The sequence below is a fragment of the Mustela lutreola genome, chromosome 5, assembly GCF_030435805.1.
Source record: "Mustela lutreola isolate mMusLut2 chromosome 5, mMusLut2.pri, whole genome shotgun sequence".
NCBI lineage: Eukaryota > Metazoa > Chordata > Mammalia > Carnivora > Mustelidae > Mustela > Mustela lutreola.
In genome coordinates, this window is record NC_081294.1 from 38571452 (window position 1) to 38597209 (window position 25758).

General features: G+C 37.4%; 1 protein-coding gene across 2 annotated transcripts in view; it reads left to right on the forward strand.

Annotated features, from left to right (window-relative positions):
* ITGA1 (integrin subunit alpha 1) overlaps nucleotides 1-25758 on the forward strand; it is a 176813-nt gene that overhangs the window by 78264 nt on the left and 72791 nt on the right. For both annotated transcript variants that reach the window (XM_059173952.1, XM_059173951.1), the window contains 6 exons: nucleotides 83-195; nucleotides 3029-3117; nucleotides 3223-3334; nucleotides 4165-4292; nucleotides 19814-19962; nucleotides 23284-23434. In XM_059173952.1, the coding sequence (XP_059029935.1) occupies nucleotides 83-195; nucleotides 3029-3117; nucleotides 3223-3334; nucleotides 4165-4292; nucleotides 19814-19962; nucleotides 23284-23434 (742 nt within the window). The remainder of the gene's footprint in view (nucleotides 1-82; nucleotides 196-3028; nucleotides 3118-3222; nucleotides 3335-4164; nucleotides 4293-19813; nucleotides 19963-23283; nucleotides 23435-25758) is intronic.

The following is a 25758-nucleotide window of genomic DNA, read 5'->3' on the forward strand; positions in this document are numbered from 1 at the left end:
TCATTGTCATAGAACTCATCATAAAATAAAATAAAATGTTTCCTTTTATTTGAAAATGTTAATTGAGTTATTTAACTTCCAGGGTGCTTATTGGTTCTCCTTTAGTTGGTCAACCCAAGAACAGAACTGGTGATGTCTACAAGTGTCCAGTTGGGAGAGGCAAACCCTTACCTTGCATAAAGTTGGATCTACCAGGTATGTAAAGTTAAAACGCTAAAGTCTGATCCTAAATTATACCCAGTATTCTCATTAAAAATAAAATTTAACTCAAGAAAAGATTGCAAGAATCTGTAAACATTCTTCATTTCTTATCTTTCAGATTCACATAAAATGACATTTTGATTCTGTCTGCCCTTCATTTGCTTTAGAATTCATGATAAAATATCCATAGATTTAGAAATAAGAGAACTTTCCAAATAACCCCACCCATTACATTGCCTCCAAAAAACTGAATTGCTTCTTTTTTTAAAGAAAATAGAACAGGAATTGTAATATATAAATTCTTTTAAAGAGAATAACACAAAGCAAATTTACATAGAAATAGATATATTGGATAGAAATATCACTATAATTAGAACATGACTAAAAAATTCCTTCTAGAACTATCCAAGAATTAGAATCCTATCAGTGTTCTATACAGTGTTAAAACCATTAAATTAATATATATTGTACAAGTTTAATTTCAAATATTGCATTTTTTGGTTTTCTTTTTTTCAATTTCCTATTTGTTTATTATGAATATTTTTCCTTTATATTCATGAACATAGTTATAATAACTGCTTTAATATCCTTGCCTGGTAATTATAACATTTGGAATGTCTCAATATCACTTTCCATTTTTTACCTTTCTCTTGAGGCTGAGTCATATTTTCCTGTTTTGTCTTGTGTTTAATAATTTTGAATTGTATCCTGGATTATACTTTTGAGTTAGAAGTGTGGAGATTTTAGATCTTTTAAGTGTCTTTGAATACTCTTAACTTTTTGGTTTAGCAGACAGTTTACTTGGCTGAACCCAATTTCCAAACTGTAGTGAGAAGCAATCAAAATCTCTATTCAAGTCTTCTAACTGTAGCAGAGCTGTCTGAAGTTTACCCTGAACATGCACAGTTCAAGTCCTTCACATATTTGGACAGAACATACATGTATATGTTGGAGTTCTCTTTTTGTGGTTCTACTTTCCAACATAAATCCCCCTCACTTGGCAGTTGCTATCATTACTCTAATTTCTGTCCTCTGTTTCTTCAAAACATTAAGACATTGAATTTTATTTGTGGTTTAGCCACTGATGAGGGTCTTCTCTTCGGGGAAAACAAAAATATAAACAGGAAACTCACCCAGTGCTAATCTTTTCTTACAAGTACATACTTGCCTCCAGTTTCTGTCTGCTTTTGGTTGCTTTCCAATGCCTTCAGATGGTTTTACTTTTTTTCTCCTTTTCCTAGAGTTATAGTTGTTATTTGCAAAAGACTTGTTCTGATAGGAGCTACACTTTCATTACTGGAAACTGTAATAGAGTTTTAACATTAGCATGGAGATTTTAACTACACCAACAACAGTGGAGAAGTTCCTGCTATAGTCCCTATCGTCCCAAGAATCTTCATCCTGGGTCTACTCTAGTATAAAAAACTCTAATCCAGATTATTTAAGACCAGTGGAGACAATTGGCCAGTTCCAGGTGCTTTCAAGGCAAACCAGACTAAACTCTGGGACAAAGACCATTGTCAGAGTAGGAAGACAATGTGACCATTCGAGAATCTCTGCTTCCATTCCCCACTTGAAATTATATATAGTTTTAGGTAGGAAAGACTTCTCGGCATGACCAGTGAAATAAATCTTTCTTGAACCTGAGTTTTACCACTTTCAAATATTTCAACATTCTGCTAAGCAGGATTTAGAAGATTTTGATTTTCCTGTCCAAAGTTGTTGTTTTGTTTTGTTTTGTTTTGTTTTGTCAGAGAGAGTGAACACAGGCAGACAGAGTGGCAGGCAGAGGCAGAGGCAGAAGCAGGCTCCCTGCTGAGCAACCCGATGTGGGACTCTATCCCAGGACGCTGGGATCCTGACCCGAGCCTAAGGCAGCCCTTTAACCAACTGAGCCACCCAGGTGTCTCGTCCAAAGTTGTTTTTTTTTTTTTTCTTTTTTCAATATGAATAACTGGAAATTCTTGCCAATTTTGCCAGGTTGGCATGCTTCTTTTTTTATTTTTAATTTTTTTTAAGGTTTTATTTATTAATTTGACAGAGAGAAATCACAAGGAGATGGAGAGGCAGGCAGAGAGAGAGAGATAGGGAAGCAGGCTCCCTGCTGAGCAGAGAGCCCGACGCAGGACTCGATCCCAGGACCCTGAGATCATGACCTGAGCCGAAGGCAGCGGCCTAACCCACTGAGACACCCAGGCGCCCCAGGTTGGCATGCTTCAAGATCCAGTGTTCTTATCTTGAATGTCAAATGGGGTCCCTTCATTGTCTTTCTTCTGTCCAGATGTCCTGACCACTGTCCATTCTTGCTCCAGTTTTCTTTGTTACCCTCATGATGTCTCTATGATGGTGAAATTAATGGTCATAAACTTATATTTGAAGGGTTTTTTCCTCCTCTACTACTCACTTTCCCTCGTCAGAAATCACGTTTTATCATTAGTTATTTATAAACATATAGACATAAGATGCAAGAGAGGTATGTAAGTTTACATTATACCTATAATATTATGAGATTAAGTATTTTATTTGTTTTAATTAGCAAAAATGTGTGAAAGGCTATCCCACATTCTCTCATTACCCCAATCGTTCTGCATTCTTTTCCAGTTCAACAAAACTATTTGAGACAGTTATCCAGACAAAGTTTCTGGGATATAAGCCAGGTTTTTAGCCTTAGCTTTTTCATTATATTCCTTAATAATACTTTGAAGACTATTTAGTTGAATCAGAACAAGAATGTACTATGATATGAGCAAAACAAATAGGATGTCTTAATGAAAAGACACTTAATTATACTATTTTCCACCCTCATAAAATGTTATTCTATTTTTAGTTAATACATCAATTCCCAATGTCACGGAAGTCAAGGAGAACATGACATTTGGATCAACTTTAGTCACCAACCCAAACGGAGGGTTTCTGGTAAGAAAGCAGAGTTAGTTAATGAACCAGGAATGCTGTCATTGTTAAGTCTTTATAAAAACCTGTTATATAATTTTTAATCTTATGGTTTTTAATTTTTAAAAGGCATGTGGCCCTTTATATGCCTATAGATGTGGACATTTGCATTACACAACTGGAATCTGTTCCGACGTCAGCCCCACATTTCAAGTCATGAACTCCATTGCTCCCGTACGAGGTACGCATTTTATGCAATGTTCTTACATGTTTGAAAAGTCTAAGCAGTGAATGAGACATGTGTATACAGAGGAGCATACCAAACAGCCTGAAGTATTTTCTCAGCTACCAGCATTACCAATTTAGGTAAATGTTTTGCTTTGCCAATATATAACCAAACCCCACTGCTATTTTTGGAGCCTATTATTAGTGTAAATAACCTTTAACAGAGTCTTGTTTAAACATCATAGCTAAAGCTGTCACATTGTTTTTATTTAAAGAGTGAGTCTCTTTGAAGAAAGTAATCTCATTTGAAATACACTCAGAATGAGAGCAGTTATATAAAATTCATATTGAGAAAATTTCCAAAGATAACTTATACAGGGTTGATTAAAATTAAGTAGAGATGAGTTTTACTTGGTAGGAATCACAAACCAATTGCTATTGAGTGCAGTAGTATTTCCCAGCTTTATTTTCCTAAAACTAATTTTTCTGATTATAAAAGCAATGCGTCCACTATGTAGACTATCGGCTTGCTTTTTTTTAAAGATTTTATTTATTTATTTGATAGACAGAGATCACAAGTAGATGGAGAGGCAGGCAGAGAGAGAGAGAGAGAGAGATGGAAGCAGGCTCCCTGCTGAGCAGAGAGCCCGATGCGGGACTCGATCCCAGGACCCTGAGATCATGACCTGAGCCGAAGGCAGCGGCTTAACCCACTGAGTCACCCAGGCACCCTATCGGCTTATTTTTTTAAATGAGCTTATTTCAGCTGTGAAAACACTCCATACACCTTCATACTATCTAAAAAGACAAACTCCAAATTTACACAGTTGACTCCTTTTGTTACAGAATGCAGCACCCAACTAGACATAGTCATAGTCCTGGATGGCTCCAACAGTATTTACCCCTGGGAGAGTGTTACAGCTTTTTTAAATGACCTTCTTGAAAGAATGGATATTGGTCCTAAACAGACACAGGTATGTGACTATGCATTTTGACTTCTATTGTTCTAAAGATAAAAATGCACAGATTTTTAATAATACAAAATACTCTGAAAATAAATTAATCAATAAAGCTAATATTCAGGATGAATTTTATATTCTATATCTCTGAACTGGAAGACCCTGCTATTTTCTAAACAGAAAATATTATGAAAGCTGCTATTTTAATGCTCTTGGAAAATATTCCCTATAAATATCTGTAAAATCTTAATTATATAATGTAACCACCTTTGGTAGTATCACAAAAAGGTTTCAGAATATGTGGAAACTAATTTAACATCCCAATGAACACATTATATTACAATCTCCTTTTTCATATTATATAAGTAAGTTCATAAGTGACCACAAGATATCACTTAAGGTCCATTTTTTCTCATATTTAATAATGTCTTTTCTTAAGCAAAAAACACATGCTCCATGTTTTAGGCACAGTTAAGTTGAATAGTTGGTTTGCCTTTTTTTTTTTTCTCCTCATGAATATCTATTTCTAAACACATTCCCTTTATTGCCATTAAATGAAATGAAAGTTCTTGTGTGACTCTTCCACTTTAGACACTGAGTTTGGGTTTAACTAATCTAATGTTAATTAAACATTTATGGCCTGAAAATATGGAGATGACAGTGGATAACAGGCAAATTAAATGTCAGAGTGAAGTCAGTGCCTTGAGAGCAGAAATTAGCACAGGAGTCAGAGTCAAAATGGTTGTTGCATGGTTTGGAGACTGCAGGAGAGCACAGGACACTTTAGCACTGCACATGCAGACCAATGTCTTTCCTTTTGTCTCTTAGAGCTCTACTTTTGGAGAAATTCTGAGGCACTGAAAAAGTGGTCTGATTGCTTTAATGTTTGCCACATCCACACATAGTGCAGGACAGATACACAGATATGTGTGTATGTGTGTGTATATATATATGATATGCTTGTATATGTTTCTTATATGTATACTTATAAATATAAATATATATATACACATATATATAAAATGAATTTTCCCAAAAGGAGGTAGTTGAAGATTGCAAATTTGATGCAGACCTCAAAGTGAAATTCGAGGCTGGTAAAGTAAGAGCTAGGTGAGGGGCAAGACTTTGTATAACCTACTACAATAAAGAACATCTTGAAATCAGTATAAAATTATTTTTTAAAAATGTACCTTTATGCATCACAAAATGTAATTTTCCTGGATGCAAGTTTCTCATTTACAATTAATCTTCCCAAGTGAATTACCAGAGGTTTGGAGAGGATATTGTATCTCCTCTTGCTTCAGGGCAAAAGGCAGCCCGTGTCCTTTAAAAGACCACTCCAGAATTGAGACTTGCTCCTCCATCTGGTCCATTCCCCGCCCCCCTTCTGAGGACCTCTCTCTCCCCTCTTTCTTCTCTTCCCTTATCCTTTCTATCCTTGGTCAATAAGATTTCATAGAGCCATAAAATTAAAGCATGGCAGAATTGTAGAGGTCATTTAGTCCCAAATCTCAATTTATGGAGGGGGCGGGAGAGGCTGAGTAACTTGTTTATGGTTTCCTGCTTATTGATGACAGATCAGAAACCATAGCTTCCCAACTGCAGTCAAGCTCTCTGTCCTCGCTGAGACCTCTGCTTCTGGAGAAGTTTCAGAGTTGTCCTAAATATTAGGTCTCTAGTTCTTTTCATTTCATCATGACTGTCCCTGTCTGTCCCTGGCTGTCCACAGCCAGCCCCATGGCACGGTCTTCCCTGGCCGGACACACCCGCCAGGAGGTGGCTGCACCACAGCTCTGTCCTCTCTCACTACCTTCCCCATGATGTACTTTCTTCCCTTCCACCTGTTTTGCCCACCCCATTTGCTTCCTTATCCAGTCCTTTCTTTTCAAATTGAAGAGTCGTCTTGGAATAGTTGTTAATTTCTAGTAAATTTTAGTCATCCGGAAATTTTATTTTCTTTTAAATCCATCTATCTCTTTCACCGTGAAAAATTAGTTATCTGTAGCTATTTGTGGACATTAGTGCAGCAGTGACATGTTTGAAGTTGCTCCACAACTTCAAGAAGGAAATCTACAAGACTCTCTTAGAAAAATAATCACTGCCTCAGTGGGTATCTGTGCCAATGACTCAGTTTTGTAAAGAAATAGGTAACAATCAATTGCTTACATGCCAAGCCATTCTGCTGCAATTTTGATGTTTCTGTTCCACTAAGACTGTAATTAATTTTATATTTCTATAGTGAAAGTCCTAATAGAGGAGCTGTTCTGCCAGCTACCAGTGGAATTCTAGCCTGCTGGTGTGGGCTTTATAGAGTCCTATGTCTTTGTAAGGCGGAACAATCACTCTATTCAGAGGCATAGGGGCCAGCCCTTAAGGGTTCAGATGCTACAGCGAATGGGAGGAAAATGAACGTACTCCAAGACAGAAGACTCTGGTCACATTTACTCAGTTCTGGGACCCCATTCCACAGAGGGGGTATTTCAGAATGCAATCCTGTACACTGAGTCATTTGTGATATCTGCCAATGTCACCAAGGAAACCTTCTTCCCAAGGCGAAAGGAGCTTCTTAAATGGCTGAATTTTTATGTCACATTTTGCTTATATAATTCATTGTGGAGTTTAGCCATACTCCTTCATTCATTTACTTGAATGTTTTTCCTGAGGATTTACAGTGTACCAGGCTCTGTACTAGAGCTTGGATAATCATGGAAAATAAGACAGACACCGCCACCGCCCTCATAGGGCTTCTGTACAATGTGGTGTTTCTCCAAAAGTGGCTTGTAGAATTTCTTTTTCCAAATCCCTGAGGTGCTTGGGCTATCCCCCACATTTTTAGAATCAGAGTCTCTCAGAGTGGGGCTATGGAGCCTGCGTTTTAAGTAAGCAAGCTACGTGATTCTTAAACATGGTAAAGTTTGAAAAATACAAGACGAATGCATTGTTACATATTGATGTGTATGTGCATCTGGTGCCTCTCTAGATACAGACTTTATATCATCTTTTAATCCTTTTTAGTGACCAGCCAGTGCTTTGCTGTGATATAGTGGGCCCTTAATGAGACTCTGTTGAATAAATGTATATATCATAATTAATGCTTTTAAAAATTTTTCTCTGATAGGTGGACATTTAATGAGACACTCTTTCTGTAACTGGCATTATAATATTATTTTAAGGATATTACTTTATACTTCAGGCTTTAATGTTTATACTTCATTATTTTCTAATCTTTTTCTGTTTTGGCTTCAGTTGTATTTATGATTTGTAAGTAATTATCTAAATGAAACAGATTGAAAAGAATATATTTACTAAGCCATCGATTTGCTAATCTGTATTTAATAGGGTTTTAAGTATAACACATTTAAACTCCCTTTAAGGTTTGACCTTCCTTCAGAGGGAATGTTTCTTCTTCAGAGTAGAAACTTGTTTGTAGAAACAAGTTTTTCTACTTGTTTGTAGAAACAAGTTTTTCTACTTGTTTGTAGAAATTTTGGAAAAATACTTCCTTTTCAAAGAAACGTGTACTAAAAAGTTAGTACTAAAAGTACTAACAAGTTTTTCTACTTGTTTGTAGAAACAAGTTTTTCTACTTGTTTGTAGAAATTTTGGAAAAATACTTCCTTTTCAAAGAAACGTGTACTAAAAAGTGTGGATATCTTTCATGTAGTCTTATAGTAATTCTCTCCAAAAACATAATTTATTTTAAACAACCATTTTTTCCCCTGACTCATTATAACATAATTTAATTAAGTTTGGGTTGTTTTGTCTTTTGTTTTTGTTTTTATTTGTTTCAATTAAAGAACCCAGTTCTGCTTTAAGATCGGCAGAATTTGCTTCTGGAATTTTTCCTCCCAAGTACACCACTGCAGGGCGTGATGGCGTGCACCTGTAGTCCCAGCTACTCGACAGGCTGAGGCAGGAGGATTGCTTGGGCCTAGGAGTTCTGGACTGTAGCGTGCTATACCAGTCGGGTGTGCGCACTAAGTTCATCATCAATAAGGCGACCTCCCAGGAGCAGGGGGACCACCAGGTTGCCTAAGGAGGAATGAACCTGCCCAGGTTGGAAACGGCAGAGACCAATTACTTATCCTCCCTGCCTTCATTCCTGAAAGGGGAAGATATAAAAATAAATTGTGAGAGAGGCTACAGATAGATAGAAAGCTAAGAGCTGCATGGTGAATTCTTAGACTCCTCACCCACCTCAAGGGTATAAAGGAATTAAAAGAGAGTTGAGGGGATTTGTGAAGATTTCTCTCTAAAAAGAGCCTGGTGAGAAAGGCTTCAGTGGGATCAAGCAGTGAGCCCAATGTGTCCACTAAAGTTGGGACACACAGTTGACTAGTGCCTGATCCCTGCCTGAAATACCTAAGGGGTGAGACAGCAGCCGACCAGCTCCTGACAGGCAATCAGATGAGAGGTAGCTGCGGTTGAATTGGCCTGCAGGTGCAGGATCCATGAGTACAAAGAAGTGTGTGTTTATGAATCATTGTGGAATCAGGCTAGGTCCTGTTCATAGACTCTTCCGGAGGTGAGCAGAGCCTTCTGCAAACAAAAGCAGAGGACATCCCTGATGTCTAGGGACTGCAGTAGTGAAATATATTCACTCAGACAAGGATGTAAATAAAGGGAAATCTGCAGAGAACCCACATGAAGGCTGCTAATACCTTATAGCATCTGATCCATGTCTCTTTTTTTTCATTTATTTATTTTCAGCATAACAGTATCATTATTTTTTCACCACACCAGTACTCCATGCCATCCGTGCCCTCTATAAACCCACCACCTAGTACCCCGACCTCCCACCCCCCCGCCACTTCAAACCCCTCAGATTGTTTTTCAGAGTCCATAGTCTCTCATGATTCACCTCCCCTTCCAATTTACCCCAACCCCCTTCTCTCTAACTCCCCATGTCCTCCATGCTTTTTGTGATGCTCCACAAATAAGTGAAACAATATGATAATTGACTCTCTCTGCTTGACTTTTTTCACTCAGCATAATCTCTTCCAGTCCCATCCATGTTGCTACAAAAGTTGGGTATTCGTCCTTTCTGATGGAGGCATAATACTCCATAGTGTATATGGACCACATCTTCCTTATCCATTCATCCGTTGAAGGGCATCTATGTTCTTTCCACAGTATGGCGACCGTGGCCATTGCTGCTATAAACATTGGGGTACAGATGGCCCTTCTTTTCACTACATCTGTATCTTTGGGGTAAATACTCAGGAGTGCAATGGCAGGGTCATAGGGAAGTTCTATTTTTAATTTCTTGAGGAATCTCCACACTGTTCTCCAAAGAGGCTGTACCAACTTGCATTCCCACCAATAGTGGAAGAAGGTTCCCCTTTCTCTACATCCCCTCCAACACATGTTGTTTCCTGTCTTGCTAATTTTGGCCATTCTAACTGGTGTAAGGTGATATCTCAATGTAGTTTTAATTTGAATCTCCCTGATGGCTAGTGATGATGAACATTTTTTCATGTGTCTGATAGCCATTTGTATGTCTTCATTGGAGAAGTGTCTGTCCATATCTTCTGCGCATTTTTTGATATGATTGTTTTGTGTGTGTTGAGTTTGAGGAGTTCATTATAGATTCTGGATATCAACCTTTTGTCTGTACTGTCATTTGCAAATGTCTTGATAGCACCAGTCAAGTAAGAATTCCTGTATCCTTTATTCATCTCCCCCACCCTTGTTCCTGGAGAGGTCAGAAACTACAGCTAACGATCTAAGGGAAGGTGAGTAAAGAAACAAAGAAACAGCCAGTTGTGCCCCTTTGCCAACTACATGCTTCTCACCCACTCTAAGTAAGTAAGTAAGTAAAGGGAGTAGAGAAAAATTAACTACAAATCAACTTTGATATTTTATCTTCTTGAGTTTGTTTTAATTTAGGTTGAACTATATGAAATTATTGTTATTTGATCTTTTTTTTTTAACCTAGAAATATAGCAATTTCATGTGGTACAACTAAATTAAAATACAGTTGACCTAGAACAATGTGAAGATTAGGGGCACTGACTCTCTGCATTGTTAAAAATCTGCATATAGCCTTTGATTGCCTGAGAACTTATTAATAGTCCATATTATTGGAATCTATATTATTAGTTCATAATATTGGAAGCCCTAACCAATAACAGAAGTAATGGATGAACATATTGTATATGTTATACATATTATATACTATATTCTTACAATAAAATAAGGTAGAGAAAAGAAAATGTTATTAAAAAATCATAAGGAAGAGAAAACACATTTACAGTACTATACTGTATTTACCAAAAAAAAAAAAAAAAAAAAAAAGTCATGTATCCGTGGACCCACACTGTTCAAACCTGTGTTCCTTAAGGGTCAAATTATATAGGTTTTTATTTTTTTAAACAGATATTTTAAATTTTACATTCTGACTATACCTCATGAGTCCTTGTTTATTATATTGATATAGTCATGCACTCAGTACAACATGTAAAGATGAAATATAATAACCTATTCTCTGCAGTCATAGATTTGTCACTTAGTAACTGCATGTCCTGAAAGGTAGTTGCAAAGATGTGAAAGTAGTTGTCAACACAATGAAAAAAAACAAAAAAAGGAAAAAAGGGAGAAGGATGGAAAACAAATAAAAAAGCTTACATTAAGGAGTGCACTTGTTGTGATGAGCACAGAATAATGTGTGGAAATGTTGAATCACACCATATTGTACACCCAAAACTAATATTACACTGCATATTAACTAAGTGGAATTAAAATTTTAAAAACTTAAAAAAATAAAATGTCCATATGACAATTAGTATATATTAGGAAATTGCAACATGATGACAAAAAGATCAACTCCAAAGAGTTACTCAAAATTTCTTCCATGTTTCTGTGTGGCCCCATTAAGACTTTTGAAAGATACTGAAGGAAATTTTGTAAGCCAGTTTTTTACCCAAGACAGAGTAAAGGCTATAAAATTGCCTTTTAAAAAAAAACCACCTATAAAAACAAACCTGAAACACTCTGAGCATGCCATAAAAGATATGATGGTGTAAACATTATGGAGGCCTTATTGATCCTCAATACCTAAACATAACATTGCTTTTAATAATAAATGAGAATGATATAAATATGCCAAATACGAGTGCATTACCCTAAATAAACCCAGTAAATTGTGAGGCTTGATATAAAAGTGAAATATACTAATGGAACAATGTCTAGATTGTTGCTATCAAGAGTGTAGCATAACATTAAACCAGGCAAAATGAAAGAGAGAAATTAATTAAATTTTAGGAATATTATTTATCTTTCTTTTTACTGCACATTTTATGGCCATTTCCCTAGAAGCCTTAAATATGAGGTCTGATTCATTGTTTTGAAGTCTGAAAAGAACCCTGACTGCGCCTTGCAATCGTATCCTTGTCAATCAGGCTATAGTTTCTGACAGTGGTGCTATGAATGAGGAGAATCTTCTTGATCACTAACCACCCAGTCTCCATTTTCCCCTACTTCCATGCATAAGTCACCTGCGTTGTCTTTCCAAGGTAAAGTTCAGATCATAGCATTTCCCTGGATAAAAAAATGTATCTCTACCCGCTGAATAATATCCAAGCTCTCCCCTGGATTATACGGCATCTGTTACCTGGCACCAATCATTGCCACTGCCCCCTGCCTCCCTGGTGCCTTGTGGCCTCCCTTCTTGCTCTGCAGCCACCCCTCTCTGGCCCTCCCTGAACACGTCATCCGGGTCCACATGAGTCCCTCTGTCCAGAGAGACTTTCTCTACCCCAGGCCCTAGGTACCAGGTAAACTTCATAGACTCATTTCCTATGTCACTTGCTCTGTCACTTTCTATCCCTGCTTCCCATGAACAATTCTTTCTCCTCCCATGTTCCTGTATCCTGTGCTCACCCTTCATTTATTGTTCTCATCAGTTGGTAGCACTACTCTTTGCTTCATGTGTCTGTCTCTCCTGGCAGACTATGAATTCCGCTTTGACAGCATGGGGCCTTAATTCTTTTATTTATGACATACAATAGAGTGTTAGGTGTTGCCCAACACATAGGAGGTAAATCATTTGGGTTGGGAAAATTTCATTGCTGGGATTTTTCTCTTTGTGTTAAAAATCATTGTTGTAATGACCTCCTTCTCTCATTCTATTTCATGAAGTCATTGAGCTAGAAGTACTTGTTTGTGGAGACTGTCCCCACCAACACTCCTTTACATTAGATCTCAGGTTTTTCTCTGCAGATGTTCCATCCCTAGCCCCATTCACCTCTCGTTCTGATTTCTGCCACAGTCTCCTGTCTCCTCAGAACCTTACTTTTACTCTCTCTTTGCGTTTTTGAATTTGGATGCGTTTCATTGTGGCAGCATCCAAGAGGACAGCTAAAGACACCCTTTTCCTAGGACTTATATCTATCATCTATCAATTTTATGTTTCTGAGGACTCATTTCATCTCCTTGGAAACCAGTCCCATTTATGTCCCTCTCCATAGTGACAAGAGGTTAAGCATGGTTTCAGCTAATGTAGCCTCAGAATGGCCTGTGCTGATGGTTCACTTGGACTGCCGTCTGTATTATTACCACATCATACTCTGACTTAATTACATTAGAAGCATATTACAGGGCAGGGCTTTTGTACCATAGTTTGGTAAAAGGAAAGAGAAAATTGGTCAGACACAAAGGCTGAGCTCTTTTCATGTTAAACAATTGTGCATCTTACAGAGAAAACTTCATTATTTTTACCCTATCATTATTTCCCTAAAGAAGCCATTGAGTTGGTAATGTTAATTGTTGAATGAAAGCCCAGAAACTTAGTTTGTGCTAGAAATAAAAATTTGGGCACTGCTGTTATAACAGCGACTTAACAATACAAAGTAATAATATAACTCTAAATGAGAAATAATTCCATTCCTTCATAGCTCTTCGACTTAATACACTTAATAGCTATTTTGTACACTTCTCTTTCTTAAACTTCTTTGTCATTCTGCTGTGACTTGAAGCTTCATGAGAGAAAAATGAGAAGGCCCTCCTTTCAGTGATTTCTTTTATATTTCTCACATTCACTTTCCTCCTCTTTCTTCTCGACCCCCCAAAAGAAACAAAGCCTCTTAGATAATTAATTCATTGTAATTCAGCAGATATATATGAAGTATCTTACTGATTGAATATTATGCTAGATGCCATGGGCAGTTTGAAAAATGAATGAATGAATGAATGAATGAATAAAAACTCTGTCCCTGAACCCAAAACACTTCCAACTTAGAAATGAGATAAAATCTTATATTTGGGCAACTACAGTACATGATATTATATCATGACTATAACAAAGGTAAGTGAGGCAGAACAATTAATTGATCTTTGCAAGATCAATTAATGTTTTAATTAAAAAAATGTTTTCCAAACTGTGTTGCTTAAGGTGTTGAATATGTTCCTCACAAAGAATGTTCTGTTAAATAACAATAAATTGTATCAAGTCTTCCAATTCATGATTCACGATTCATGTTTTCATATTAAAGATTCTAAGAGCACTTTCATTTTTTCTAAATATTTATTTATTATTTTAGAGAGGAGGGGAGGGCCAGAGGGAGAGAGAAAATCACAAGCAGACTTCCACTAAGCATGTAGCCCAATGCAGGACTCAATCTCACAACCTCGAGATCAGGACCCCGCTTGAAACCAAGAGTCTGGGACGCACAGCCCCCCCCCCCCCCCCGAGAGCACTTTCAAAAGAATTTGCTTATGAGTCAGAGTAGAGCAACTGGGGACAGGAGTAAGAGGAAAGCCTTGGTCTTTTGCATTTGAAATTTGTGGCTTTTTTTTTTTTTAACTTAAGTCAATATAAATAGCAGAAGGAGAAAGAAAGGCAGACAAAAGAGCTAAAGGAGGAGAGACAGAGAGGTTGTAGAAGGGGGTCTTGCTGTAAAGATACATATTAACTTTGTGTTACCCATTGTTTTCCAAGATTTCTTGGCCATGGCACTCCTTAAAAATCATACCTAGTAACATACAAAAGGATGCTAATACTCCCTAGGAAAGGAGTAAGGGAATATTAGTCTGTGGCTTAGCAGAAGAAGGATTAAATCTCACATTTAAATGGAAGGTTTGAGTCAGTGTTAGAAACCTCTGGTTCCTGTAACAGAATCCTCAGCCAGTTGTGTGTCTGAGTTATGCTCTAGCCTGAATCTTAGTTCTCTTTGGACTTAGACTATAATTATATACTTGTATCTTTTGTTTACTTAATCAGGAAGATCAAACTGTATCTCCCTAGGAAGTAAAGGCCTCCCTTCCAGGTGTCTCTGAAAAGGAACTGTGCTACTTGTGATTCACCCACTCCTTATCAGTGTTTTTACTATCTTCCCGTACTCTTACTGATGTCATAAGCTACTGTTTTTCCACTTTCTCTACATCGAACCTCTTGCTTCTTTTAGCTGCCATCCCTGCTTACTTATTTCCATTCAGCAAACATGCCTAGAATCTTTCTATCTCCAATACTCAACAGTGTTCTACTTAGCTTCTACCCTCTGGTTTTTGTATCATTCCAACAACTGAAGCAACCGGCTGCTTCAAGTTGAATATGATGATTATTGGCTGTTTTTATTTTTCTCAATTCCTAGAATGATTTCAATTCCTCATCATTTTTTACATATTTTCCAAGCTCCAGACAGCTTTGCTTTCTCCCATTCTACATTCATAACCTACTGTGTGTTCTTTACCTGGGTATGTCACTCAGGAGGCTACGTTGTCTTCCCTCCATGAGGCCTTTCAATGTGAGACAGTAACTATGCTTGTACTTCTCTCCTCCAGTCTCCTTACAATGTGTATTCCTCACTTGGCTCACTTTTTATCTTGCTATTTACATCACCTTTATTTGATTCTGTTGCATATGTGCCTATACACAGTGTGCTTGTATGAATCTGTTTTTACCTGCCTTAAATTATACACTAAGCTGGAACTGAAACCGTTTTTATTCACTGAGTCTCATCAATACTCAGCAAGCATTACTTATATTTTTGTGTGTGATTTTACCATTTTCATGTGATGAAAATCAATAAATGGCACCCTTTTTATGGGGAAGACAGAGCAGGCCTTATTCGGCCTGTTTTCTAAGGAAATATGCAGCCCAGTATCAGCCAGGGTCCCACACTATGTCATTTCCGAGATTTGAGTTTCCACTGTTCAGTCTTCTCATTTCCCACACTTATTTTTGTCTCCCTTTTTCTGCTTCTCATTATTTCCCTGCTATCTCAATTTTCTACTTGCTTATGTGAAATGTTACAGTCATCTAGTAAGAATTTATGCGGGTCAACTGTAAGCAAAGCAAAGCAGTGGTGTGGGATAAGAGATACCAAAAGCTATGACATAGTCCATGCTCTTTGCCCCTCTTTGCCCCTCTAGAACATACAAGGTAGTTTGGGAGATAAAGCACGCGTACAAAGCAGTTGAGAAGAATGCTGTATTCACAGGAGCAAAACAGATAAGTTTGCCTCAGGGCTTAGAGAAGAGCCACATCAGTATGAACTAGATTGGTGACTAGGTGGGGAAAGTTTTGCAGAGAAGGTGAAGCTTGAATTGGATCTTCCAGAATGGGTAGCAAGAATTTAGTTTTGTTAGAGGGATGAGAAAGGATAGGGACAGCCCCTGGGTCTGGGGAATCCTAAAGTTGAGGGAGAACAGAGAAGGTGCGGTCAAGCTGTTGAGTGACTGCAGGTCAGGGAAAGAAAACTGAATTTTATCCTACAGGTCTAGTATTTCAAGGAGCACCTTGAAGTTTTATCTGTTTTCTATTGTACGCAGAATAAAAATCCTCCTTCAAAGTGTATTTCAAAGTGTATCTTTCAAGTGTATTGGTGTAGTAGGCCATGGAGCATTATTAGAGATTTTTGAACAAGGAAGTTATGTGATAAAAGCAGAATTTCAAGACATTTAGTCTTCCATGAATATGTAGAAGGAGCTGAGGAGAATGGAATTGGAGGGAAAGCGAGAGTGGAGAGACCAAATATTGACACAATCTAAGTTCAAGGCAGTGAGGTCTAGCCTGGGCCGATGAAGAAATTCAGAAACAGAGATAATGGATCACATGAAAAGAGGTAGACTATACGGAAATTAAACAAGGCTGTTTGTGGCATAATATTTGACATTTGCAACATACTTTACATATCTTATAAAACCTTCTATGAACTATTGGATTATCTGGACACCAAGAATAACAGAAAAATTTTAGTCTTTTGTTAAGTCAGAAATCAGTGTTTTATATCTCCTCTCTCCCTCCTTTAGGTCTGGTTTCCCAGACACAAACTCTAAGAAAATGAGCCAAGTGACAGTGATTTACTAAGGGGCTTTTAAAAGAAAATGGCAAGATATTTGGCAGAGCAAAACAGTAGCAACTGAGGACCATCAAGGGTGTGATTTCAGGTGAAATCAAGACCTCAAGCTGATCTGGAAGGGAAGCTCCAAGTTGAGTCAAGGGACCGGTCTTTTGCTGCCTGGGTTCAGACATTGCCTGTGGAGAGGAGGGAGAAAATTTCCAGGCACTTCTGGTTCTTTGAGCCTCTGGGGCAAAGCAACTCTAGCAGTCCAAGGGCAGTCAGTCATTTGAAGAGACTGTCAGGTAGAGTTGTTAGAAACAAAGTGAAAGAAAGGGTGAGGCAACTGGCAGTTAAAAAGTCTCTAAAGAATAAACTTACAAAACTGAGATATATGTTAAGTAGGTAGAGAAAGAGAGAGAGGAGATATAAAGCACTGATTTCTGATTTACCAAGGAGCTAAAATTTTTCTGCTATTCCTGGTGTCCAGTAATCCAATTGTTCATAGAAAGTTTTATAGGATATGTAAAATGTGTTCCAAATGTCAAATATTATGGCATAAAACAACCTGTTTGCCTCTTTTCATGTGACCTCCTCCCCATGTATCAGTGTGATACTCTCTTTTTCCTGAACAGTTAAATCTTAGGACTAGAATTTGATGGAACTCAATAAATGGAGCAAAGTGCATTCATTAGTACAAAGGAGTCGGACTGTTGGGCGGTGTTATGTGCAACCACATTAGAGATCCATGGCCATAACTTTAAAGTGAGACCAGTCGACAAGTTGTGTGATTTCTGTGTTGAAACATTTAGTGTCACAGAAGCATGCAAAGAAAAGGAGATATTTGGACTTAACCAGAGTTGGAAGTTAGCCAAGTGAATTAATGGAGGGGAAAAAGGTTAAAGGAGTTAAAGTCTGCAAGTAAATGATTATGGTGATGGACCATGGAATCTAGGCTAAGTTTAAAAAAAAAGTAGGATCTCTGAATTAATTAGAAGTCTTGATGTGGTGAAGGAATTGATGAATTAGATATACTATGTAAATGAGTTTAAGTTAATGGCCAGACAGAAGAACACTTGAAATTGAGATGGAGGTGCTGCAGTATTTAGTACTTAGTATTTAGTACACCTGGAGGTACTACAGATGGAGGTAGCAGCTTTTAGTGGAAACTAGCAGGTTGAGGTGACAGAGAATGTGAGGGCTTTAGGGAGGTGTGTGTTGGTAGAGAGGAGGTTGAGTGATAGAAAAAGCCCAGGGATAAGGAATTCTCATCTTAGACTAAACCCTTCTCTGCCATGAAGAGTATTCTAAACCTAAATTCCTCATTTATAAAATATGGTACTAATTTCTGTTACTATAATCTGAATAAATTAGGAAAAAGGTTTTTAAAAGCATTAAAAATATAGGATACTACTCTTATTTAAGTATGGTGGCCTTAATTGCTCCAAGATGTCTAATGTACTCTAGAAGGTAGCTCAAAGATAATAAAAATTATTTTAAATTGGAAGGTTCTCTTATTGGTTTCTGAAAATGCCAGAGTATACATCTGGCTTACAAGAAGACACAGTAGTGGAAATGTACCTTTTAATCAAACATGTAATTAAGCCTGAAGATTTCTGACAACAGTGACATCTGCAAAGGAAGCTGGAAAGTAGATGTCGATCCCCCTGACACTTGGAAATAGGATCAGACTTGGAAATAGGATGGGTTTGAAGCAAGCAAGAGGCAACTTTATCAATGAACAAACTACACAATTGCCTGGGAAAGAAAATAGCCTGTCTCAAATAGCTTCCCCAACCCAAGAAATGTAGTGCCCAGAATTTCTTCATTAAGACATTCCTTTGGGGGGCACCTGGGTGGCTCAGTGAAGCCTCTGCCTTCAGCTCAGGTCATGATCCCAGGGTCCTGGGATCGAGCCCCGCATCGGGCTCTCTGCTCAGCAGGGAGCCTCCTTCCCCCTCTCTCTCTGCCCGTCTCTCTGCCTACTCGTGATCTCTGTCAGTCAAATAAATAAATAAAATCTTTAAAAAAAAAAAAAAAAGACATTCCTTTGGGTGTAGAATCCTCTGAATCTTGAATTTTGGGGAAAGAAAATTAAATAAAAAGTTATCTTCAGTCACAATTCTTGATGTAGATTCGTCTATTGGTTCACATCAACATTTAAAGAAAGGTATTAAAAATGAATAAGAAAAATGGGCATCTCTAGGGGAGAGGAGAAGAATAAGGAGCAAGAGAAATCAAATCAGGACACTTTACCCTCTGTATCATTTTACTCTACGGTGGCTCTGCAGTTAGCTGCCCACATTATCCAGTCTATGCAAAAGACAGAGTGAAAGGAGGGAGGCAAGACAAAGAAAGGGAAGACAGAGAACATGAAACGGGATGGTGATGAGAAGGGATGGCAGGAGAGAAATGAAACTACATCTGAGCTAGATAAAGCCTGAAGCATATATGAGCCCTCCCCAGATACATGCCCCACTTATTACTCATCCAGACTCATCTTGTTTCACTTCCCCTCACAGCCTGGTCCAGGCTTACTGACTTCCTTTTGCTTCTCAGGACATCCCTGCTTTTTGCTCATCTCCTCTTCTGGACATACAGATTCCCCTTGTGTGGACCCCATCCTCCCACTCAGCCTCCATCCAGAGTAGGTTTCCACCCTCCTTGCACCTTTCAGTCTTAACTTGAATATCACTTCTAAGAGGCTTTCCCTGAGCCTCTTCTGAAGTAGGACCTTAGGTTCTCCTTGCTAAGCAGCTTTTCCAATACAGCCCTCTCCACAGTTGAACATGCATTGGAATGATCATGGGTTGAAACTCTATGTCTCTGTCTAGTTTAGAAGCTCCATGAAGGCAGAGAGCAGGTCAGCATACAGCACCTTCTACACCCACCCCCAAGGCCTGCCAGACCCATTCAATAGAAACTACTGAAGAAATAAACCAATTGTTTGAGAAGTTTAATAACAGCACTATCATTCTTGTTCTCTGGGCTGTAACTATCCACATGTAGCAATGGTTATTGCTGTCAAAAGAGAAGGATTTGTGTACTGATGAATTTTTAAACTCATGAATTGATGAATTTTAAACTGATTTTATGATAAACGATAAAATCATTTTCATGATTTTAAACTCATGAAACTGATGAATTTTTAAACTGAAAGACAAAAATGTATATTTGATCCACATCTTTAAATAAAGAAAGAAAATTGATAATGGAACATTGCTAGGTGGCTAACTCACAGTGGGCTTGGTATTTCAGGTTGGAATTGTACAGTATGGAGAAAATGTAACCCATGAGTTCAACCTCAATAAGTACTCCTCAACGGAAGAGGTACTTGTTGCAGCAAATAAAATAATCCAGAGAGGTGGCCGCCAGACTATGACAGCCCTTGGAATAGACACAGCCAGGTATGTGGACTAAAAAATAAATCAAAGTAAAAGACTGCAAAAATAACTACTCACAATCAACCCCTTTGAAGTATTGATTGAGTATTTACCTTGACAAGATCTAAAGCCATCTTTTTAAAAACTAGATCCCATTGATTAGCTAACAGGTTTAGGACCAAGTTTTTCTATGATATAGTCTCCCCACCCTTCATATCTTTCCTCTTATTCTGAAGGTTGAATGATGGAAAATTCAGTCACAAAAATTGCTATAGTCTGCTGCATCATGTTCTTGGGTACTAAGACATAATATTAGTGAATATCTTTTCCCTTTGTTCTTTGTTTACAGTTTCTAGGAATCTCATTTTTTTTTAAAAAAAGGATAATATTCATCCACTTCTACTCCACAGTATTTATGTCCTAATATGTCCATAATTTTACAGTACCTGGTGTAGGGCTATTGAACTCTCAAGTAACAGTTTTTAAGAGGTCAAGTTCAATATTCCTGTAATTGACAATATTTTCAGTGCAAAGATTAAAAGGAGTTGTAAGAACTTCATCATTCATGCACACTTTCTTCCTTTCTCCAAATCCCCTCTACTTTACATCCCTTTCTTCCTCCTACCGTCCGTGGAAAGCACATGTCCACTCTGGTTGAACTTCATTCTATGAGAAGCTACAGAACTCTACTTCGATTACAATGTAAAACATTTTTTTCTGTATTTTTGCCAACTGCATTCAACTCTTTCATCTCTTGCTATTTTTTTTCCTGATTTGCCTTTAAAGCTAGTAAGGTTCTGAACAAAAACTAAACAATACCAAAATCACAGGAAATCTAATAAAGTTTGACTAATATTAAGGATCCTTCTGTTAAGTGTCTTCAACTTTTGGACTCTCTTCTGGTTTTAAAGAGCTAATTAGCCACACTTTCATTTCACCTGCCTGCTAAGATCAGTATTTTAAGGGGGTTAAAATAGTTAATATGGATATTCTAAAGAATGAGTTGGATATTCAAAAATTTAAAATTTTACATGCAGCATTGAACTGGTAAGTGTTAAAGAAGCATGTGGTTCTACTTACATGGAGCTCAAGAGAAAATAACCACAAACAGATGGGGTAATTTTACATTTACCTGCCTGTAGGATCACCAGTTTGCATGCACGAAGAGTGCACATGTTGAGGTGTACTAAATGCACCCTCTTAAATAATTGACTAAATGTGACTGCACATTCAAAGTAAATCAAAGTGTTCTTTAAAAGCTCTGAGCCTGTAGGGAGCTGTGTATTTTCCAGAGGCAACCACTTAAGAATGAATATTCATCTTTGAAAACTAACTGAAGAAATATTCTGGCTGCTTTGCTTCTGCATAAATACACTCTAAATACCATGACCCTGTATGGTTTTTGCCTACATGTTTCACAAAGGGTCTAGCTGTAGGACACATAGTTTATTGAGTTTTCTATATAAATAAAACTCTATAATGGTATTACTAAGTATCTTTCTTGTATATTAGTTTTTCACATTGAAGCATATTTTTAATTGTTCTTTTGGCAGGGCCAGTTACAAACAGTATTTTTAATTTGTTAGAATGCTTAACTTCTATTTTCATTGGGTGTTAGTATTGGGGGGTAAATGGCAATTTGCTGAAGATATTTGAAACAGAGAGAGTGTACGCAGGAGTTCTGCCAGTGGCTACTCTTACGTTATATAAAACCAACCCTTGTTTAGATCTACCAGGTTTTCTTTAAGAAATGTCTTTTAATTATCTCCACTGGTTGAGGTTCCTTCAGTAATGGCCTGGATCTTTAAGAGAATTAGGAAGTTTTGATGATCCTCTAAGGAGTTAGGACTGCAAAAAGGATTGAATCTTATATGATATCCATATCTGGATTTCATTTAAAGACTGGACTTTAACATCTGTTTTCACCTTTGTTTGTACATATAAAGAGGTCAGAAAATCTATCTTTATAGTGTAGAGGGCAGAGATATGTATTTCCCTAATGGCCTACTTTTTTAAAAATAGCTTCTTTATTTTGAAAATTATAACAAAAATTTAAAAATGTAAAAAATAGTATAACAAAATCCTATGTATTGACCAAACAAATCAACAATTGTTAACAACTTCTCACATTTACATTCAAGCCTTTCAAAGGAAAATAACCAGAGATAAAATCCCTTTGCCCACATCACCAAGATCTTTTAGCCTGCTCACAAATTACCTACTATTGTGTATATTTACTGTGTATCTACAGTAAAACTAATGTATAATGTGCAAACCCTTTGGAAGGTTAGTTTAAGAGAAGTGTTTTTGGGGCATATCAAAAACTGCAGCTGTTTGTCCTCATGACCAAGGAAAAATATTGAAAGGGATCATTCAGCATAATGATTGCTGCATTTTATACAAAGATCTAAAAAATATTATATGAAATCTTTTCATTATTTCATTCCTAAGTAAAATATACTTGACTCCAGAAAGGAATGTGAGTGAGTAAAAGAAAATAGAAAAAAATATGCCCGTGTGTGTGTGTGTAGAAGCACAAGACAACAAAAATTGTTAATTTCACTTCTCTTCCATCTCTTTCCATAAATGCTTTTTGAATTAAATAAAAAATTCTGTTTTTGCAGTTAGGTTATAGCATTTTCATTTTCTTTTTGTTCCACTTTCTTCCACCCCACACCCAGCAACCAGTGTCCTAAAACCTAGTTCAGACCACAACTTTCATAGGTACTCCATCCACTCTTGTGCCCCACAGCCCTCCTCTATCACTGACTCATACCACAGCCATCAGCAGTCTTTCATTGCTATGTCCAATTTTCCTCCATATCCAAGAAAACTCTCAAGCATTCACAGCCATACAAAATTCTTTTTTCTCCCATCTTGTCAACTCAGCACAGAGGATTTCCATATTGTTCTATAAACATCAGAGTAGATGTGGTGGAAGTGAAGACAAAGCAAAAACTTCTGCCAAAAGCAGAATAAAAGATGAGTGTTTATAGAGAAAAGAGTGGCTGAGCAAGTATTTAAGATCTGAACTTCTCCAGATCTGATGTGTACTCTAGTCATACCTTCCCTGAGAAGTTTCCAAAGAATGAAATACTGCTGCCCTTTGTATATGGGATATGTGATGATTAGTAAAATGGTGACCTCTTCATCATCTGGGAGAAATCTAAAACTATTACAAATGACAATCATCATGCCTCCCAGCTTGAATAATGGTTGTGAATGTTGATCTTGGAGGGACAGCACTGTTCTAACTAGAGTTGTCAGTGTTTTTCTTTCATTTACCATTTGCCTAACCTTGGGATGGTGTTTTATTTGCTTCTCTTTCCTCTGTGTTCACTTCAGGAAGGAGGCTTTCACTGAAGCTCGGGGTGCCAGAAGGGGAGTTAAAAAAGTCATGGTAATTGTGACCGATGGGGAGTCCCATGACAACCATCAACTAAATAAGGTCATCCAAGACTGTGAGGATGAAAACATTCAGCGGTTTTCCATAGCTGTAAGTATATGGCTAGAGATGGCTTTCAAACTCTGGTGTGAAGATAAGAGGTGTGTACATATCATGATTATTTTATGAAAGTTACACAAACAAGGTTGTAAAGGAGAATCTTCTCCATTTGAAGGTACACTCTGTGGGGGCAGGATTGGGTCTTGCTCCCTTTGTGTCCTAGGGAAGGAAGGACAAGAGGAAGAAAGAGACAGAAATAGGAAAGGAAAAAGAAGTGCAGGAAAGGAGAAAAGGACCCTCATCAGGGGAAAGAATACTGGAAGGATGGAGGGAGGAATGGAGGAAGGGCAGAAAAGAGGGAGGAAGGAAAGGAGAAAGTGGAAGGGAGGAAGAAAAAGGAAGGGAGGAAAGAAAGGAGGAAATTGAGAATGTGCTAGTAATAAATACATTGTCTGCAGAATAATCAAAGATGGTGGAGGTATAGGAGACCTTAGTTTCATCTGGTCCCAAGAATCAGCTAGATAGCTATTAAGTCATTCTGAACACAAACAAACTCAACCAGATATCTAAGAAAAAAATAGCGGCAACTCTACAAATAGAAAAGTGACCACTTTCTGGAGGAAATACAAGATGAAAAAATCACCTCAAAAAAGAGAACAAGAGGCAGTATTGACTACCAGGTACTTAATCAGTATGGATATAAATAAGATGTCAAGAACTAGAGTTCAGAATAATGACTATAAAGATATTAGTTGAGCTTGAAAAAAAGCATACAAGACCCTAGAGAATCCCTTTCTGGAGAAATAAAAGAACTATAATCAAGTCAGAATCAAAAAGTTTATTAATGAGATGCAATAAAAAATGGAGGCTCTAACTGCTAGGATAAATGAGCTGAAGAGAGAATTAGTGATATAGAAGACAAAATGATGGAGAATAAAAAAGCTGAGAAAAAGAGAGATAAACAATTACTATATCACAAGGGGAGAATCTGAGAGATAAGTGATATCATAAAATGAAACGACACGTGAATAATTGGGATCCCAGAAGAAGAGGAAAGAGAGTGGAGGGGGGGACAGAAGGTATATTTACACAAATTATAGCAGAAAATTTCCCTAATCTGGGGAAGGAAACAGGCATTCAAGTCCAAGAGGTATAGAGAACCCCATTTAAAAATCAATAAATATAGGTCAACACCATGATATGTAATAGTGAAACTTGCAAATCTCAGAGACAGAGAGAAAATCCTGAAAGCAGCTCAGGGACAAAAATGTCATAACCAACAAAGGTAGAAACATTTTGTTGGTAGCATACCTATCCACAAAGACCTGGCACACCAGAGGGGACTAGCATGATATATTCAAGTTGCTAAATGAAAAAAATATGCAGCCAAGAATACTGTATCCAGCTAGGCTATCATTCAAAATAGGAAAGATAAAAAGCTTCCGGGACAAACAGAAAATAAAGGGATTTGTGGTCACCAAACCAACCCTGCAAGTGATAGTAAAGGGGATCCTTTAAGCAAAGAGAGAGAGCCCAAAAGTAACAGACAGAAAGGAAACAGCAACAATCTATAGAAACAGAGACAATCTTCAGAAACAAGGACTTTACAGGTAATACAGTGGCACTAAATTCATATCTTTCAATAGTTACTCTGAAAGTAAATAAGCTAAATGCCCCAATCAAAGGACACAGGGTATCTGATTGGATTAAAAAAAAAACAAGACCTATCTATATGCTATCTGTAAGAGACCCATTTTAGACCCAAAGACTCCTCCAGACTGAAAGTGAGGGAATGGAAAGTGAGGGATTTAGCATGCTAATGGACATTAAAAGAAAGCTGGGTGATAATCTTTATATCAGACAAATTAGATTTTAAACCAAAGACTGTAATAAAAGATGAGAAAGGATACTATATCATAATTAAAGTGCCTATGCAACAAGAAGATCTAACAGTTGTAAATACTTATGCCCCTAACATGGGAGCAGCCATCTATATAAACCAATTAATAAGAAAATTAAAGAAGCACATCAATAATAATACAATAATAGTAGGGGACTTTAACACCCCACTCACTGCAATAGACAGATCATCTCAGCAGAAAAGGAAACAAGGGCTTTGAATGACACACCAGACCAGATGAACTTTACTGATGTATTCTGAGCTTTCCATCCTAAAGCAACAGAATAGACATTGCTTTTGAATGCACATGGAACGTTCTCCTGAATAGATCCTATACTGAGTCATAAATCAGGTCTCAACTGTTACCAAAAGATTGGGATCATTCTCTGCATATTCTCAGACTGCAATGCTCTGAAACCAGAACTCAATCACAGAGGAAATTTGGAAATAACTCAAATACAAGGAGGTTAGAGAG